We start from the raw sequence: 17,302 nt of genomic DNA, 5'->3' as shown, positions 1-17,302 counted from the left end.
ATGGTATAATTCCACATTCTTTCCTTGTCATTTTCCCATTCCAGTATGTTTACATACAGTCTATGTTTTATTACAGATTCATCACCAAATGGCATCAACACTACATGATTGTTCTTCATAACACTGAGAAACATCGGCTGCCTTCTGACTGGACATTTATCTTCAGCTGCAGAGTTTCTTCTCCCATTCCCTTGCTTTAATCCGGAAGCTCATATTCTCATGGCGATTAATACTGATATTGAAGATTGGGGTGGTATCAGCAGCAGCGACTCTGGAGAAAGGGCATGGCTCTTGCAGAGCCCCAGTGTGGATTCTGTCCGGCACCTTGAGACGGATGGGAGGAGGAGCCAAGGTGTGTCATCCATTGGTGCTGTCTTCATCGTAGTGAATGCAGCGCTGGGAGCAGGTCTGCTCAATTTTCCTGCAGCCTTCAACATGGCAGGAGGAGTAACTGCAGGAGTGATGCTTCAGATGGTGAGGAGAGAGCTCTGATTTAACATGCCCCCTTCAATAAGATCTCACACTCACATTGCAGAAAACTACATTCTAGGACTATCAACATAGGTTGCAGTGTTTTAAAAGCTGAGCTGCATATTCATAATTTACTCTTTAAAAAGGGGTGACAGAAGCCTTCAGTCATTTTCCTCCTTGTCAACTTTCCTTGTTGGAGGAATCTGACATTGCCAGAGGAACGGAACAGAGAAAACCAAATATATGTTGTCTTTAAAATAAGCTGAAAGGAAAACCTGATCTTTAAATGTCAATTTTAACAAAAATGATTCTGGACTTCCCACTGAACATTTGAGTCAAAAATAGGTAACAGTTTTCCATCTTTATGTTCATGCATCCTTTCGTCTGTCTGTCCATCCATCCATCCATCCATCCATCCATTTATTTATTTTCTTATATGCATAGTCCAATTAAGGGTCATGGGAAGCTGAAGCTTATCCCAGTGAGATCATTGGGCGAGAGGCAGGTTACACCCTGGACTGGTCACCAGTCTATGTTTGGATTGTTTTACAAAATACAATCACTATTAAATACTATATTCATTTGCCTCCTGTTTTCTCTGTTTTAGTTTATGCTGATCTTCATCATCAGTGGGCTTGTAATCCTGGGCTACTGCTCACAGGTATGTTTTTATTCCACATGCTGTAGTTTTCTAAAATAATCACATTAGTCTTTTCTCAAATATGTTCTTTCAATTTTGGTAAATGGTTAATAGCAGCATTTATGTGAAATGATTTCTCTGTGGTTGACTTGTATGCAGAACATTGCGCACCAGCAAAGACTTTCAGTTCCCGAAAAGCTCAGACAAATGTCCACATGTTAAAATACAAAGTGAAGACTAAGCAAAATGTGTTGTGTAGTCAGCTGAGTTCATTGTTAAAAGATGATTTCATGGGTGCTCTTAAAAAGAAATATGCACAGAAAAAAAATCTCAACAGACAAAGATTATGTATGTTCATCTATAGAATGAACTCTGGTCCCTGTTAAAGTGACCAGTTTGTTCAGCTGGTATATGAGGTAAGTTACTGTCAGAAAGAATACGGCATTTGGACTGATGCCTAAAGTTTAATTAACAAAAAATATTATGTGCAAAAGTCATGTGAGAAATGCATCCAACCATAGATGAGTAGCTTTTTCTCATTCAGTGTACAGTCACTCAACATAGTAATCTTGGGGGGGGGTCTTTTGCTTGATAGGAAGCCTTCAAACTTCAATGTGTGTGAGATCTCATGTTTCTTATGGTTTCTTCAGGTCAGCAATGAAGGCACGTATCAGGAGGTTGTCCGAGCCACTTGTGGAAAAGTCACAGGAGTCATATGTGAACTGGCCATTGCTGTCTACACCTTCGGCACCTGCATTGCTTTTTTTATTGTCATTGGAGATCAGCTTGATCGTTGTAAGTGTATTTCCTTGCAGTGGCCCATCAGTCACATTGTTTCTGTCCCTTTGTGTCCGAAGAATTAGTCACAATTGACCATAATGTGCAATCTGTGTTTTTGTTGACCTCCAACAGGTGAGGGTCTGTTTTTGCTCTTAGATTAGTTTTCTATCTGTGAAGACTTTAACTTTTTGATGTCCTACATTTAGCTGCTCATATGTTTAGTGTAGCAGCAAAATTGAGAAAGGAAGTTCTGTCATTGACAAGGGCAAAGAGTATCAAGGATGACTCCACTCAGCTTTTCTGCTCAGTAAATACGTCTCTCATGATACAGTTGCGTGTCCTTGTTCTGAGCTGGTGACAGTGAAATTCCCGATTTGGCCTTTTGGCAACCTTGTCATTCCAACACAGAGGACTCCACATCACTTCCCACTTTAAAGTGGGAAACAGATTTATCCAGTAGTTGAGAAATATCTTCAAATACCTTTGAAATTACTAAAAAAAAAAAAGAAAAAGGTTATTTGGTTTTTCTGTTGAGGCGTGATTGCATTTGTTGTGTTTTCTTTTGTACTTTTTGTTTTCCTCCCATTTCTCCTCTATCCATCTTTTCCTTCTGCTGTTTCTCCAGTCTGGTCCAGTGGTTAGAAGCAGAGTTGGCATGAAACATGAAATAATAAAGAATAACATTTAAGATTCAAGGGGAGCCTCATATCCAAAAGGCTCCTTTTGGTAAAGTGAATTTGTTCAATATAATTCAGAAGCCAGACCGCAATTCTTGTGTGACAATGCTACACAGGACTGGTAAAAACAAAAAACAAAATTAGTCTTTTGACATTTTTAACTTAATGAAACAGTTTTTAAGAAGTTCAATTTATTTCCTTGCAATGTGTCTCCGTCACACAGCAGATTTCACTGCTTTTCTATCAAAGTGTAACTGTGTGATTCCTGTTTTGTGTTGCAGTGATCGCTGCAGTGGCTCATGACACAGATGGCACAGTTACTGGATACTGGTACACTGACCGAAAGTTTACTATAGTTGTTACTGCAGTCTTGGTCATTCTTCCTCTCTCCATCCCCAAAGAAATAGGTTTTCAGAAGTATGCCAGGTACAAAACTCCTTTACTGATGATTTACAGAAGGGGGGCCCAGCTCCAGTCCTCCAAGGCCACAATCCTGCAGGTTTTCCATGTATCCCTGTTCCAACACACCTGACTCAAAATAATCACTCATTGTGCAGAATTTCAATGGCTTTTGGGTCCATTTAATGGAAGTCAGGTGTGTTGGAACAGGGATGCGCTGAAAACCTGCAAGACATCAGCCCTCAAGGACCGACTTTGAGCACCCCAATCTACAGCTTAATTTCACACTGAAATTTTGATTTTTTTACCCTTCACACCAGATAATGAACATCTCATTGATTGTTTTCCACTGTAGTGCTCTGAGTGTGGTGGGAACCTGGTATGTCACCATTGTGGTCATAGTGAAGTACATCTGGCCAGACAAAGACATAACTCCAGGTGATGTTCCTTCCAGGTAAGTCCCGTAGATGCTTCACAACGCTACCTCTATTCTATATGAACATTTTGTCGCTGTTCAGCTTATTGTCTTCCATCTTTATCTTCTGGATATTCTTCTGTTGTTTAATTATTGTTTTTGTTACAGCTCTGCTTCCTGGACTGCAGTTTTCAATGCAATGCCCACCATATGCTTTGGTTTCCAGGTGTGTCCTCATTCAGCAGCTTTTCAAATCTTAAAATGTAATGCTTTTGTGATTTTGGTTTGATATGGATGACTCTTACCGTCTCCTTTCTGATCTCCCTGCAGTGCCACGTTAGCTCTGTGCCAGTGTTCAACAGCATGAGCAGGAAAGAGATCAAACCATGGGGACTTGTAGTGACCCTCAGCATGATAATCTGTCTTTTTGTTTACACAGGAACAGGTATGTGTATGTGTGTGTGTGTGTGTGTGTGTGTGTGTGTGTGTGTGTGTGTGTGCGTGTGTGCGTGTGTGTGTGTGCGTGCGTGCGTGCGTGCGTGCGTGCGTGCGTGCTTGCTTGCTTGCTTTAATTTCATACCGGAATACTCTTGTCAGAGATTTATATATGCTTTACAGCATTAAATCAAATAGGTTGCATAAAATGTGTGTTTTAGGTGATTTGGGTCACGTTTACAAGATGGGGACATCTAAAGACACTTGTTAAGGTGTGTCCTATCACATCGTAGCTAACTACATATTTGCTGTGTGTCACTTGTGTCTGATCAGGTGTCTGTGGCTTCCTGACTTTTGGCTCCAGTGTGAGTCAGGATGTGTTGATGTCATATCCTCCTAATGACATCGCTGTGGCCCTCGCAAGAGCCTTCATTGTCATCTGCGTGGTCACCTCATATCCCATCTTACACTTCTGTGGCAGGTAAGATTTAGCAAAAATATGCCAGAAGGTGAAGTAATGTGCCAGGGCTGGAGGCATTCAAGGGATGTCACGACTATCTGTAATGTATTGAAATGTGAATAGCAGTGGTGAACAATGGAAAGATATTTCTTTAACTGTAGATTAAGGAGGTCAGAAGTTGTACATAAAATACATTTTACTTGACATTAACTGCTTTTTGCAGATTTCTCATTTATTTGACCTCTCCAATGATCAGCATTGTTTAAATCAGGACTAAAATGTTAAAATTAGTTTCCTTTCCCACGGTCTGTCTTCATCTGTACATCTGATTATGCTCAAGTTTCTGTCTGACTTGACATGACAGATCATGAAGTAGTCCATTATTCTACTCACTGTTCTACCAGTTGCAACAGAAAGCCTGCAGCATAATGCTTCCACAACCATGCCTGACACTACAGTGGTGTGGAAGTCTGACATTTCACTTGTTCTTTTAAAACGTTTATTTGTGGCTAAAGGGTTCATTTTCATCTAATCTGAAAAACAACTTTTTTCCAGAATCTATTTTCCTATCGTGCAGTCAAACTCGAAGGTGTTGAAATAGAGAAGATGGATAAGTGAAACGGGTCAGATGGACAGTAATGGCCATTTTCCATGAGTTTCCTATTCATTGCACATATGATTTGGTGGTTTGTAAATTTTCGTAAAGATTTGAGCCAAACATTGTTTCTTAGTTAAAGCTGGAGTAGGTAATGTTGGGGGGTGAGCAACATTTGAAAGTGGCACCAAGTCTTGACTCCTCCCCTTCTGGTTTAGCTCCTTGTGTGATCCAAGGCTTTTTTATTCACAGTTTTAACGGTTTTCTATTTCTCGGCTGTTTAGTGGGAAGAGGCAAATAAACAGAGCTGGGTCGGGGAAATCCTTCCTGCATTTTCTCAGCCATGTTTGCTTTCTGAGTGTCTTCTTCATTACTATGTATTTTCATCCTAACACGCTGTTTATATGCAGGATGTGGCTATCAGGTATGCACTGCGGGAGGAGGGAAATGAACAGCTTCAATTTGGCCCAAATGTTTTGATTGCTCAGAGTATTTTCAGATTTACCATAAACTGATGGGTCGAACTATGTTTCCTTTTGTTCATGATTACAAAATGTATAGACTACTATCAGGACAAGGAACCATTTCATTAAAAAAAATGTCTCTGAGCAAGATTACCAACTATAGCTTTAAGGATGACATTTTTTTGCATTCTTCAAGATAACAAAGTGTGTGAAGATGTGATGAGAAAAAAACCCAATTGATTAGAGAAAGCTCCAACTGAAATGATTGAGTTTCATAAATCTATAGACAACTTTCCTAGATCTGCAATGAGCTATTTAGATTTCCTGTCTGCACTAAGTGACTATACATACACTCTGTGTACAAATAGTCACTAAGTGTTAGCAGATAAACTGATTCTAGAGAAATCTTAGTTTAGAGAGTTAAAACTTTTTTTTTAAGTGTGTGTTTATGCATGAACCTGCATCAGATTTCTTCAAGTTCAAAACCAACAATAAAGCCAGAAATCTTGGTGTAGTCATGGATTCAGACCTGGATTTTCGCAGTTACATGAAGACAGTCAGCTTTTTATCACTGAAAGAAAATATTGAGGATTAAAGGACTGATGTGTCAGAAGGATTTAGAAAAACATGTCCATCATTTATCTGTAGACCATGATGTAGGCCATGATGCCTTTGATGTCTTATGTAAAGCCCTTTGAATTGTGTTTTACATGAAATGTGCTTTTCATATAAACTTGCATTGCTTTGCTTAAAAGCATGAGAAAAGATGAGAATCAATATGAAAACAAAATCAGGATTTCTGTCTTTCTCTTTATTATGCAAAAAAAATTGCATAATAAAATGAGATTTAAACACCCTTTCTTATTTCATTATGCAGTTTTTTTCCTCCCTCTTCTCTGATGTGATCATATGTCTTTCCAGGGCTGTTATTGAAGGCCTTTGGCTACGTTTCCAAGGTGAACAGGTGGAGGTTTGTGTACGTCGTGAGCAGAGGAGGAGAATCCTGCAGACCCTTGTGTGGTTTGTCGTAACCCTCGTCCTCGCCCTCTTCATCCCAGACATCGGCCGTGTCATCTCTCTGATCGGAGGATTGGCAGCCTGTTTCATTTTTGTGTTCCCAGGTAATGCTTTGCCTCCCATTTTTAACTTCTGTGCAGTTTTGATTCCCCAAAGTAATGTTTGTCCATTTCTCTTAACTTGACAGGTTTGTGTCTGATGCAAGCCAAACTGTCAGAGACAGACAACCGATCTACAAGGTGAGATAAGTCTCTAGACCAGGGATACTCAGTTCAGTCTTACCAGGTCTGCCATGTATTCCTGCTTCAACACACCAGATTCCACTTAAAGGCATCAAACAGCCTGTCAGGTTCTGCACAATGACTCATTCATTTTAATCAGGCGTGTTGGAGCACGGATACATGAAAAACCTGTTGGATTGCAGCCCTCATGGGACCGAATTGAGAATCCCTGCTGTAAACTGCAAGTTATCCATTTCATCATTTCCTTCTGGTTTTTGGCTGGCACAAATGTGGACATACAACCATATCAAAAATTGTTTCTCACATTAATTAGCAGCATGTAAATAATGTAAGAAGGTAAATTAGCTTAGAAGAAGTTGAAAAACATATGAGCCAGAGTCGTGATAAAAACATTGAAGAGCAGAATTTTCATCCTTTGTCATCTTTTTTACAGCTGGCATGGATTGGTTTGCTTTGGTGTTGCCATGGTTACACTCGGCGCTTTCATTTTTGGCCTCACTACAACAAACTCCATCTATCAAGATGTTGTCAACTAAAAGGAATGTCGTTTTCGGAGTCAGCGCCATAATTGATCAGGAAGACTGGGTTGAGTTGTCGCTCCTGAGCTGCTGTTCTGGATCGCTGGATGAGATGAAGCATCTTGTGATGCTCATTCAGAAGGAAAAAAAACAAACCCTTAAATAAGACCACTACAGTTCATCACATCATCTGATCTGTGCTGAATATACAATCATTTGGTTCAGCCAGGAAGTGGCCACAAGACACCAAGTGACACTTTCCCTTTCATTTCCTGTGAAACTGAGATAGCATGTTTTTATGTTGTTTACTGGCATCATTCCAGAGAGAAATGGACTGGATTCTCCCGTCTCTGGACAGTGTGTGAGTGCTGCATTGCTGTCCTGTTTACAAGAGCTGAAGGACTTTGTATAAATAGGTCTTTTAATCAAATTGATTTTACTGATAAAATTGTACCAATTTGTGAGTTTTACCTTCCGTGTCAATGTTAATAATTGAGACTTGACACGTTTTGGTTGCCTTGTCCTGTTCCATTATCTAATCCAGGTTCAGACTTTTTGTAGACGCAGTCGATATTTTATCTGAATTGAGCAATACGTTCAAACACTAGAATGAAGCATGTTTAGCATATTTTAAGTGATGTAATTTTAGGCTAAAGGTAATTCAGCCTGATATGGGAATTTATACAAAATACCTCTGAACTGTCATAATCTGTGAAGTCTTTTATTTATTTTATGAGTTTGTTGGCTTTATATTTTAAAGCAACAATGTAATTAATTTGGCTTTAATCTTAGATCTTATTTGTACAAATCTAAACTTATGGAGGGTGATGATTAAAATTGTGAACTTCCAGACAGGTTGGAAGTTCAGAAGACAAGCTGCTGCTCCACATTTACCCCATGGAAACCCAACTTCTTTCCAAAATGCTGGTTCTTCACTGAAGTTCTTGTACAAACCAGCGTCACTGAAACAGAATTTAACTTCTTTACAGAAAACTTTGTGCATTGGGTAGAGAAAGTGGGACAGTAGTATATGTTTTTGACCTAAAACCAAATTGTATGTTTTCTTTCTCACACCTTTACGTCCAACACCTCACCTGCTTAACATGAAGATGTGTAGAACACTGTTTAGTTTTCTTAGGGCTCAGTTTCCTACACAGCTTCTCTACTAAGGCTTCAAAATGTAATTAAATCTCATGTTTTTAAAAACTCAAATTCTAAAAGTTTACAATGTCAGGATGAAATCTAATCTGTCATAATTGTCAGCTGTTATTTTTCATTTAATCCAGAATGTTACAGTCATCAACCTTTTAGGATGTTTAATCATTTGAATCAAAAACAAAATGTTTTTCCTGCTTAATGGAAACAAGTTTTAAAAAAAAAAAAAAAAAAACTTGTTAACCTAAAAGATGCCAAGAACAAAGCGCCACGGACATCGGGCCTTTGCTGTTGCTGGTACCAGATTTTGAAAGGACTGCTTTTGCAGGCCTTCTCTTTGCCTGTTTTTAAATCTCTGAAAAACAACTTGCTCTCTTTGGCTTTTCAACACCAGTGAACTGTTGACATTTTTTCATATTTTAAAATGTTTAATTTATTCTATTTGATCATTTTTAAATGCTTTAATTTTATTCAGTGCTTTTTTTTTTTTTTACTTCTGTACAGCACTTTAGTCCACTGTGGTTGTTTTAAAGTGCTTTATAAATTAAGTTGGATTGGATAAAGAATACAAAAGGGATTTTCTTTGTCATTATGCCAAAAAAGCAAATGTGTTGCATTAATTAAGCTGCTGGATTTACTGATGTACAATAATGTTGCTGCAGTCAAAACAAGACAATGTGAGACTGTAATAATTGTTTGATTACAAATTTTAGTTTGGTGCTTTGTGGCCAGTTTTAAATATAGTTTCATATATTGCAGTTTTGATGCTTTCAGTGACTGCATTCATTTTTTTCTTTTAAGTTTTCTGGCTTGAAAGCTTAACACTAATCAAAAATATAATCTGTCATCAGACTCTTGTTGCTGTTTTTCTTAAGTGACTTGAAAGCATGCTGCTGGAGATGTTTTATGTGATAACTTACTGAACTGCAACACATGCAAAAAGAAAAAGAACTAGTCTGACAATCATTTCACAAGTTCAACCAAAAATTTAATAAAAATGCAAAATGAAGTAGAATTGATGTTTTGGTTGAGTTGGTTCCAAATCAATAGTTACACAATGACTTTAAACCACTTTGTTTACATAGCATTTACAGAAAGCAGCTTTAATAAGGCAATAAAAAGCAGAACATTCAGTTTTGCATCAGTACCGTGGAAATTAGGAACCGTACAGATTTATAGCAGTTTAGTGTGTTGACACATATTTTCTACTCTGGTTTGGAATTTTTTCATTTATGCTTGATTTGAATAAAGAGTTAAACTCAGGGATGTTAATGTTACATAGGGTGAACAATGTGGGACTGACAGTCAACTAGGCCAAATGTTTAATCAATATACATGAGCAAAAACTTTCTCAAAAGACAGAAAAAAAAAAGATAACCAGTTATCAAATACCATATTTGTTACATTTGTGCAGTGAAGTCTTGTGGTGACTGAGCAGGTCTATTCCTGCAGGGTTATTTTAAACCAGTCCCCTCTTTTCCCATTTCAACTAGTTTTTACCAGATTTAGACTTTTAGATTTTCCCTTTTAGACTTATTTAAAAACTCGTTATCTTTTTCACCCACTCCATCTCAAACATTCATAATATTAATATTGTGGTCTTTGCTTCTTTGAGGCTTGCAGCAGCCGTGTTCTATTAAAATATTCACCTGTACTGTCTCCAGCAAAATTATTCAACCCTGAATCCAAGGAAGTGGGTTGAATGGGTTTGCTGGTGACTGTTTGTGAAAACAGAGTTTTATCTTGCACCGTTCACCTAATTAAAGCTGCAGAGCATCAACCAAATGTATTAATGTCCCACAAAAAGTGAACTCCTAGTTGGAAATACTGCATGAATGCTATGAATAAGCAGAAAATTCCTGAGCAGACCAATGTATGTCTAAATGGATCTTCCCTGAGAAAAATGTGCAGTCTAAGTCGAAGTCAGAGTAAAATCTCCATCACATCTCAGTAGATGTCATTTGCTATGAATGACTGGAACATTTGGAAAGCTGGACCTGGAGCCCACTGAGGAACCATGTGACCTGCACCCTGAAGCACAGACAAAAGTTATATTTTGTGTTAATGTCATCACATCCGCTTTTTAAAGCATGCCAACTACACAGACGCGTTACTGCCCACCTTAACTGTCAGGAAGGTGATGTTTCCAAACTGCTGATAGAAACCAGCAATTTGGTCGTTGTGAATCCAAGTCTGGTACTGACTGGTTGCCTAGAAACATTTTGGTACAATTAAGTAGCATTTATTATAGCCATGGTGAGACTACCCCCACAGTATAATATGCATGTAAACATGTTCTAGCTTCACAACAACTCTGCTGAGTAAGTTTTATTAATACAATGTCAAAAAATTGAGAAAGATAATTCACTGCACTGCAAATATTTCACAACAAAATGAGGTTCAATGTTACAGACATTCAATCCCCCAAATCATGGCTTGCAATTATTTTTCCAAAGTACTCGTAATTGAATTTTTGAATTCATAAACAGCATTCAGATTTACACAATACTGCTCTACTGTCATGTATTACCATGGTGCAAATTGATCCATTTTGCAGAACCATACTGTACATTTCAGATTTTTCCAAACTTTGTCATGTAAGACAATGACAGAACATCTCTACCCTATTAAAGACTTACATAATGAAGAAGAGAACAACTCAATGGGTTTGCTTATTTATGCTGGCTGGCATAGATTCATTGAGACTTTTTTTGTTTTCACATTTCCAGGCAACACTGAAAGATCAATAACTTACCAAAGCTGTGCAAACTTAATGCTTGTATGATTTGCATCTTTGCATGATGCTGTTTCCACATTTAAACCTACCTTTATGCCGAGGTCCTCCACAAACCATTGATCTCCCAGGAAGTTGCAGGCCATGTCAGTGTCTCCGTTGTAGACGAGTGCCCGAAGGCCCAAAGACAGCAGCTTCAGATACACGTCCTTCATTGTTGAATACACAACCTTATATTGCTCTCCAACTTCATCACTACAACAGAAAAAATTTCATACAACATGGAAAGCAGTCAAGCTTTGCTTAATTTCCATTTTGCTTGTTATGAGTCTGGTTATCGGAGAATACCAGGAAGTGAGCGCTTGTCAGCACTGGTTCATAGTGTAGCTTTAGCATATAAACCCTTTGAAAGTACATTGGAAATGCAATTCCCACAGGTTTAGAACTCAAATTCAGTTTAAAGGACCCTGATTAAAAGGGTCACTTTTACAGTCTTTTTTTTTCCCTGCCGAGCATAATTTGTTATAAAAGACTGTAATTAGAAAAAAAAACCATGACTGTTATAGATTTATAGGTAGTTTAAAAAAAAAAAAAAAAAAATCAGTTATTCTAAAGGAATCACGGGCCACTTTAGTCATATTTAGATACTGAAGATGATGTAAATGGAAAAATGGGTATTAGTTTTCAGTTGGTGCTTTGAGTTCTGTTTTAACCCACAGTGTGCAGACACTGAAGTCACAACTGTCTAAGTTCAGTAATATTTTACTAGTATTAAAGGCCAACAGCTTGGAGAGAAATGGATAGGTATGTGCTCTTTGCACAGTGTGATATACCTGCATATGTCCCAGGGCGCCAGTGTGTCTGGGATGTGCAGTGCCTTCCTCACATCCCCTCTGTTCAGCCAGTTTGTCTGAGCTGTGCTGTTGATACAAGGAGGAACTTCTCCCAGAGAGATGGAGGACGTCACGCCAGCTGAAAGCTATACAAACCAACACAATAAGAAGAATTCAAAACAAACTAACAAGCAGAACTTGTTCAGACCACCTTGTTGGCATGTAGGTCTTTCCTGTAGTTCGTAAACAGGTGACTCATGGCCCTCTCATATCCTTTACTGGCTGTTCTGTGGCCTTCACAATCCAAGTACAGAGCGTATTCGTTAAGTCCACTTTCATACACAATGTTAAAGGCCACATTTACCTGAAAGGGAGAAAAGGAAGTGACATTTTGATGAGTCATTCCAGTAAAGCCAGAAAGTCCCAGCTGCTTACCGACTGGTCAATACATACCAGTGTGTGGCAGGTCTCAGAGCTGGTGTTGTAAAAGTTACAGTTTCCCTTATTACAGCAATTTATGTTCAGATCGCGCCACAAACTGCACATAAAACACAGCAAAAATTTCTGCATCAGCAATGTGCAACTTATGAAGCAATAAAGTCAAATTCCAACATCAGTCAGCTACATTAGGGCAAAACACACTGAAAAACAAGAGCTGATCACAAACAAAACATTAACAGTTAAAGACCTTTTAATAATCTGAAGCTCCCACAAACCAAATGTATTAATTTGCAAACTACAGTACACACTATGCAACTGTCTAGTCTACTATTTTACACACAGACATGTTCCCTTACCCTCAGAGTGTAATAAAAGTTTTGCATGGTAATGAAAGTTACCATGCAAATGAAAGTTCACATGTAAAAGGCGATAATTTGACACTTTTATTCTTTCCTTTACTATGACATAAAGCCCATCTAGTGTTTGGATCATTGAGACACTCAAAGAATGAACAGCTGGTTTGTGTGTCAAATTTCCTGACCAATCAGAACAAACTGGACATTAAAGAGAGACTATAACTGGACCGTTTCAGATAAGATGACAAGAGTTGCTGTAGGAATGAACAGCATGAGAACAATGTTGTTCCTCTTTTTTAAATAAAAGTACAAACCTAACTCTATGTATGCATACAGTCAACAAGTAAACCCTCTGCTCATGCTCATACACTTTTTTTGTGCACATTTCAGCAAAAAAGCTGAAATACTTACTCTTCTCCAAAGAGGCCATGGTAATATCCAAAGTAAATCAATGACTGGTCATTAAGAGCAAAGCTGCTGAGACCATTTCCCACTGCAAAGCCCTACAAAAGTGTGAAGTTGTTTTACAAAAAATGTCAAAAAAGGATGCACCAATGCATGTCTAATATTGTGGAAGCAGCAGTACTGAAGCCAGGATTTTGGTGTACAACACCTTACCTTAAAGTTGATTTTCACATGTCCTGTGGCTACACGCAGGCTGAGTGTGGGTGCATAAATCCCACCATAGCTCTCACCGAAGATGAAGAACTCATTCTGAGTGTAGTTTGGGAACTTGGCAAAGAAACTTTGTAGAGCTTTGTAATTATCATCAGCCACCTAAGCCAAGAACATTGGATCTTTCTTACAGAGCACAGAGTTGTTTCTAAACTTTTTTTTTTTTTAAAGCAAATCTCATCATACAAAGCTTACCTGGTTATCATCAGTTGTATAAGACAAGTTTTCAGAGTAGGAGTATCCCACTCCTGCAGGAGATTCAAGATAAAGTACATTGGCAATCTTGTTCCAGCTGAATTTGTTCTCATAGAGAGTGTACCCATCATTGTTTACCTGAAAAGCAAAGTATACATTGAAACAGAACATCTCTCTCCATCGTAGCAAAGGTTCAGGTATATAGATAGTCAATGCGCTCACATGAAATGGTCCATTCTCAGACAAGAATCCATCCAGAGAGCTGCAGCCTGGGCCTCCATTCAACCAGAGAACCAGTGGGTCTTTGGCTGGGTCCCTCTGAGAAGTCACAAACCTGAACAAGACTTTGGATTAGTCATTTATTAAAGTGTCCTTATCCTGCATTTACGTCAGTGACATATGAACCCCCCCCCCCCCCCAAAAAAAAACAACAAATAAACAAAACTTGAGACTTATTTAAAATGGGCCATGGTACGCCAGCCACAGTCAAAGAGTCTACATACAGGCAGGTCACTATGCTTTATTAACCCAAGGCAATCACAGACCAAAACTCAATGAAGTCTTCAGACCATTAAGACCAGTGACAATTGAACTAATCTTGCGGAACTCTCTTGCGGCGACTCTCATAAGAAATGCGCTTTATACCCAGCTTTTGGTAAACTTCAGAGATTTAATGTGCGTTTATTAGTTAACTCTCTGAAACCAAAAATCTAAATCAAATATACGCATATATCGCAAAAAGAAAAAAAAAAAAGGAAAAAAAAAAAAGAAAAAAAAAAAAGAAAAACTTGTGCGTCCGATGTGGCAGCGTCGAGCCCTCTGTTAACTGGTAGTGACGCCACAAATGGTCAGCCTGGTGGGGATAGGTAAAGACTGTTCTGTCTCCCACCAGACTGAGATGCAATCCAATCAGAACCCACCACCAATATGCCCAGTTAGGCCTTACCAGTAATGGAAATATTTCCCTGGCCCTGCCTGGAGGTATCCAGACCAGTGTCGATAGTTCGGCTTGAACATGGCCCCTGGCAGGAAAGTCACCTCATCCGGAGCATACTGAGCCCACGAGCCGGTCTGAAACACTGTCAGAACCAGCAGAAAAGCTCCAGCGTACATATCCGAACCTCACTGTGCGGACTAAAGAGCCTCAAATTCAATAAACAAAGGACAAGCAAGCTACAACTCTTTGTAGCGGTGAGTTCCTCAAGCGTCCTCACTGCAGCACTGTCAACGTCACATGACTGCTTTGCTGGGTCATGTGACCCACGTGGCTTTTATGGCTTTTATCCGGCAGCAACAAGTTTAGGATTCACCTGTATGTAACCATAAACTTGCCTTTATTTATTTATTTATTTATTTATTTATTTATTTTTTTATTATACCCTGTCAGGAACTACAGAAAAGAGTTAACCTATAAGGCTAAATCTTTAATGAGTTTGAGCCAAGAGAAGGTTTATGAATCTCACTCATACTGTAGCTGTGGTCTTAAATTTTGTTTAAAAATTTAGCCTTGTTGACTAAACAGCAAAACATGTTCAGTGACATTCATTTTCAGAAGTATTCTTTTGCACACAGTTTTGTCCGGGACAGGATAATGTCTTTTTTTAATCAATGCTCCCTGAGGACTTGGAGGTCAATAATACCCAAAGTGTCTCCCCAAGGAGAGACAATCAAGTTGTCAAAGATATTTAGAGTAAACTTATTATTCACTGCCCTGCGATGGACTGGCGAGCTGTCCAGGGTGTACCCTGCCTGTCGCCCAAAGCCAGCTGGGATAGGCTCCAGCTTCCCCGCGACCCTGAATTGGAATAAGCGGTTCGGAAAATGAATGAATGAATGAATTATTATTCACTGAAAACCAAAGTAAACCTCAGATGTCCGTGTGCAAGTGAATGCAGCAGGGAATATAATTACTATTTACCAGGTTTTTGATTATAATGCAGCATTCATTGAGCATAATCTTATCAATTGCCTATGTCGATGAAATAAATTTCTTCCAAAGGTTTACATTTAATGGATAAGATGTAAAAATTAGCAAAATACCAAAGAAAAAAAAAAGTTAAATTGTGAATTTAAATAGCCAAGAGCACTTAAAAAACAGTGATGAAACTTTTTTGGTTCGAAGCAAGTAACAATGAAGTTCATTGTAAACATCATCCTGCCATCACACCATAGACATCATATATACGATATATATGATGTCTATGCCATCACACGACCGCTGCGTCGCAAACCGTACAAACGTCCGGTAGCACGCTGTCAGAATAAAGCTCTGTTAGTTACAACATAAGTTTTAAAGCTAAAGATAAAAATGGACAACGGCTCAATGTTGTCTGTTCATTTAATGACTTCATCTTCCAAACTTTGATTTGTATGTACTCTCAATTCGATGATGAGATGTACAAGGAACCAGGACCATGGGCCAGGACCGACCTGGACACGGCTTTATTTTGAAGGAAAATATCTTAACGGTGTGCGCATGCAGCAGCTCATTCAAATGCCCTACAACGCGCCCAGGTTAGCTGGTGTTGTTCACCATAAGTACAAGCATGGACTCTGACGGCAGCCCAGACAGTCCGGATGGAGACACATCTGTACTGGAGCAGAAACCCAAATGTCTGAGGAGACACAGGAGCCTGAACTTGCTCACCACGAGGTTCGTCGGATTACTTCAGGAAGCTGAAGGCGGAGAGCTGGACCTCAGATACGTAAGTGAGCAGCAGCTTACTCGAGAAGAAGCATAGATCTCAACCAATTTCACGATTTTCTCACAAACTATGTGTGAAGTCACACTTCATGTCTTCTCTTATCGTTTTAATATAAGAACTGCTGTATCATACACGTGTAAAACAATGTGCATGTCCAGCTGTCCAGATCCAGGTTGCATGAAGCTCAGTTCTACACCCAAAATGTTTGCATCTGTAACTAACTAAAAGTGAGAGGACATATGACTAGGAATTGTCCATCTTAGAAATGAAAGCCTGCTGATTTTTGTTGCATGTAACCAAAACGAAAGAGTTGCATTAAATTAATTTAGCAAAGCTGTTGTTTAATACAATGCTAATGGTCATTTCAGTCAACTTGCTAAAGTATTCTTAACTGATCAAAGCTGGTCATCTCTTCCCCTCCTTAACAACGCTGTTTTCTTTGCTTCATTCAAAGCTGCGTTTCACTGTAAACATCCATGTAAAGAATGTTTGGAAATACTCAGATCATGGACCACAACTGCATTTGTAGCATTTTAAAAACCCCAAATTTACCCACAATAAGAGCTGAGTCCTCTAATAGGATTGTATTGATAATGTGTGTTGTTTACATTTTTAAAAATTTTTTATTTTAGGCTATTAGGGTCCTGACAGTTGGACAGAAAAGAAGAATTTATGACATAACAAATGTCCTGGAGGGCATCGGTCTTATTGTCAAAGTATCCAAATGCACTGTGAAGTGGATGTAAGTTTTTGAGTTTTACTTACGTGCTTCCGTTTGATACAGCAGTACAACTTAAAATGTTTGCAAATGTCATGCATGTTCTTTTTCTTTTTCATGAATAAGAGGCACACATCCAAGAGAAAATGCACATGATATCGGCAAAAGACTTGTCAGGTTAAGGTCTGAACTGCAGGACCTGGAGCTCAAGGAGTTTACACTGGACCAGCAGAAACTCTGCGTTGAACAGAGCATCGCAAACATAACAGAAGATTGCAGAAAATATCCTTTAAAATCTCTCGAAAACATCCTTTAAAATCTCTATCTATCTATCTATCTATCTATCTATCTATCTATCTATCTATCTATCTATCTAT

At 38.7% G+C, this 17,302-nt stretch overlaps 3 protein-coding genes across 3 annotated transcripts in view; 2 read left to right on the top strand and 1 right to left on the bottom strand.

Moving 5' to 3' along the window:
• Positions 1 to 196: 196 nt before the first annotated feature.
• On the top strand, positions 197 to 7,131 carry slc38a7 (solute carrier family 38 member 7; the record flags this gene model as incomplete). The annotated part of the gene is made up of 11 exons (XM_079239967.1): positions 197 to 474; positions 1,079 to 1,132; positions 1,762 to 1,906; positions 2,850 to 2,994; positions 3,323 to 3,421; positions 3,551 to 3,608; positions 3,713 to 3,827; positions 4,151 to 4,298; positions 6,258 to 6,457; positions 6,541 to 6,592; positions 7,029 to 7,131. Exons 1-11 carry the CDS (start codon positions 220 to 222, stop codon positions 7,129 to 7,131), a joined length of 1,374 nt encoding a protein of 457 aa, XP_079096093.1. The 5' UTR covers positions 197 to 219.
• A 2,168-nt stretch (positions 7,132 to 9,299) lies between these two features.
• LOC306757779 (lysosomal protective protein) lies at positions 9,300 to 14,712 on the bottom strand. The gene is made up of 11 exons (XM_079242913.1): positions 14,449 to 14,712; positions 13,725 to 13,836; positions 13,503 to 13,640; positions 13,251 to 13,409; positions 13,044 to 13,135; positions 12,289 to 12,373; positions 12,047 to 12,199; positions 11,836 to 11,981; positions 11,095 to 11,257; positions 10,390 to 10,479; positions 9,300 to 10,299 (listed from the first exon to the last, which is right to left on the bottom strand). The coding sequence occupies exons 1-11, from the start codon at positions 14,613 to 14,615 to the stop codon at positions 10,216 to 10,218; spliced, it is 1,389 nt and encodes a 462-aa protein (XP_079099039.1). The 5' UTR covers positions 14,616 to 14,712; the 3' UTR covers positions 9,300 to 10,215.
• A 1,336-nt stretch (positions 14,713 to 16,048) lies between these two features.
• Positions 16,049 to 17,302, top strand: part of LOC306772729 (transcription factor E2F5-like) — a gene marked incomplete at both ends in the record, with an annotated part of 4,208 nt that continues 2,954 nt past the window's right edge. The window contains 3 exons of the mRNA XM_079262331.1: positions 16,049 to 16,207; positions 16,840 to 16,949; positions 17,052 to 17,207. Coding sequence (XP_079118457.1) covers positions 16,049 to 16,207; positions 16,840 to 16,949; positions 17,052 to 17,207 — 425 coding nt within the window. The remainder of the gene's footprint in view (positions 16,208 to 16,839; positions 16,950 to 17,051; positions 17,208 to 17,302) is intronic.

The sequence above is a fragment of the Telmatherina bonti genome (genome assembly GCF_933228915.1).
Source record: "Telmatherina bonti genome assembly, chromosome: 1".
In the NCBI taxonomy this organism is placed as follows: domain Eukaryota; kingdom Metazoa; phylum Chordata; class Actinopteri; order Atheriniformes; family Telmatherinidae; genus Telmatherina; species Telmatherina bonti.
This window is presented reverse-complemented; position numbering and strand designations above follow the sequence as displayed.

What these genes read in the sequence shown, in the direction of transcription:
- LOC306757779 (XM_079242913.1), bottom strand. Translation starts at nt 14,615, where the DNA reads ATGTACGCTGGAGCTTTTCTGCTGGTTCTGACAGTGTTTCAGACCGGC. An exon ending in CATGGCCTCTTTGGAGAAGA is followed by an intron (nt 12,374 to 13,043) that starts GTAAGTATTTCA and finishes TTTTATGTGCAG; the next exon opens with TTTGTGGCGCGATCTGAACA. An exon ending in AAGACCTACATGCCAACAAG is followed by an intron (nt 11,982 to 12,046) that starts GTGGTCTGAACA and finishes TGGTTTGTATAG; the next exon opens with CTTTCAGCTGGCGTGACGTC.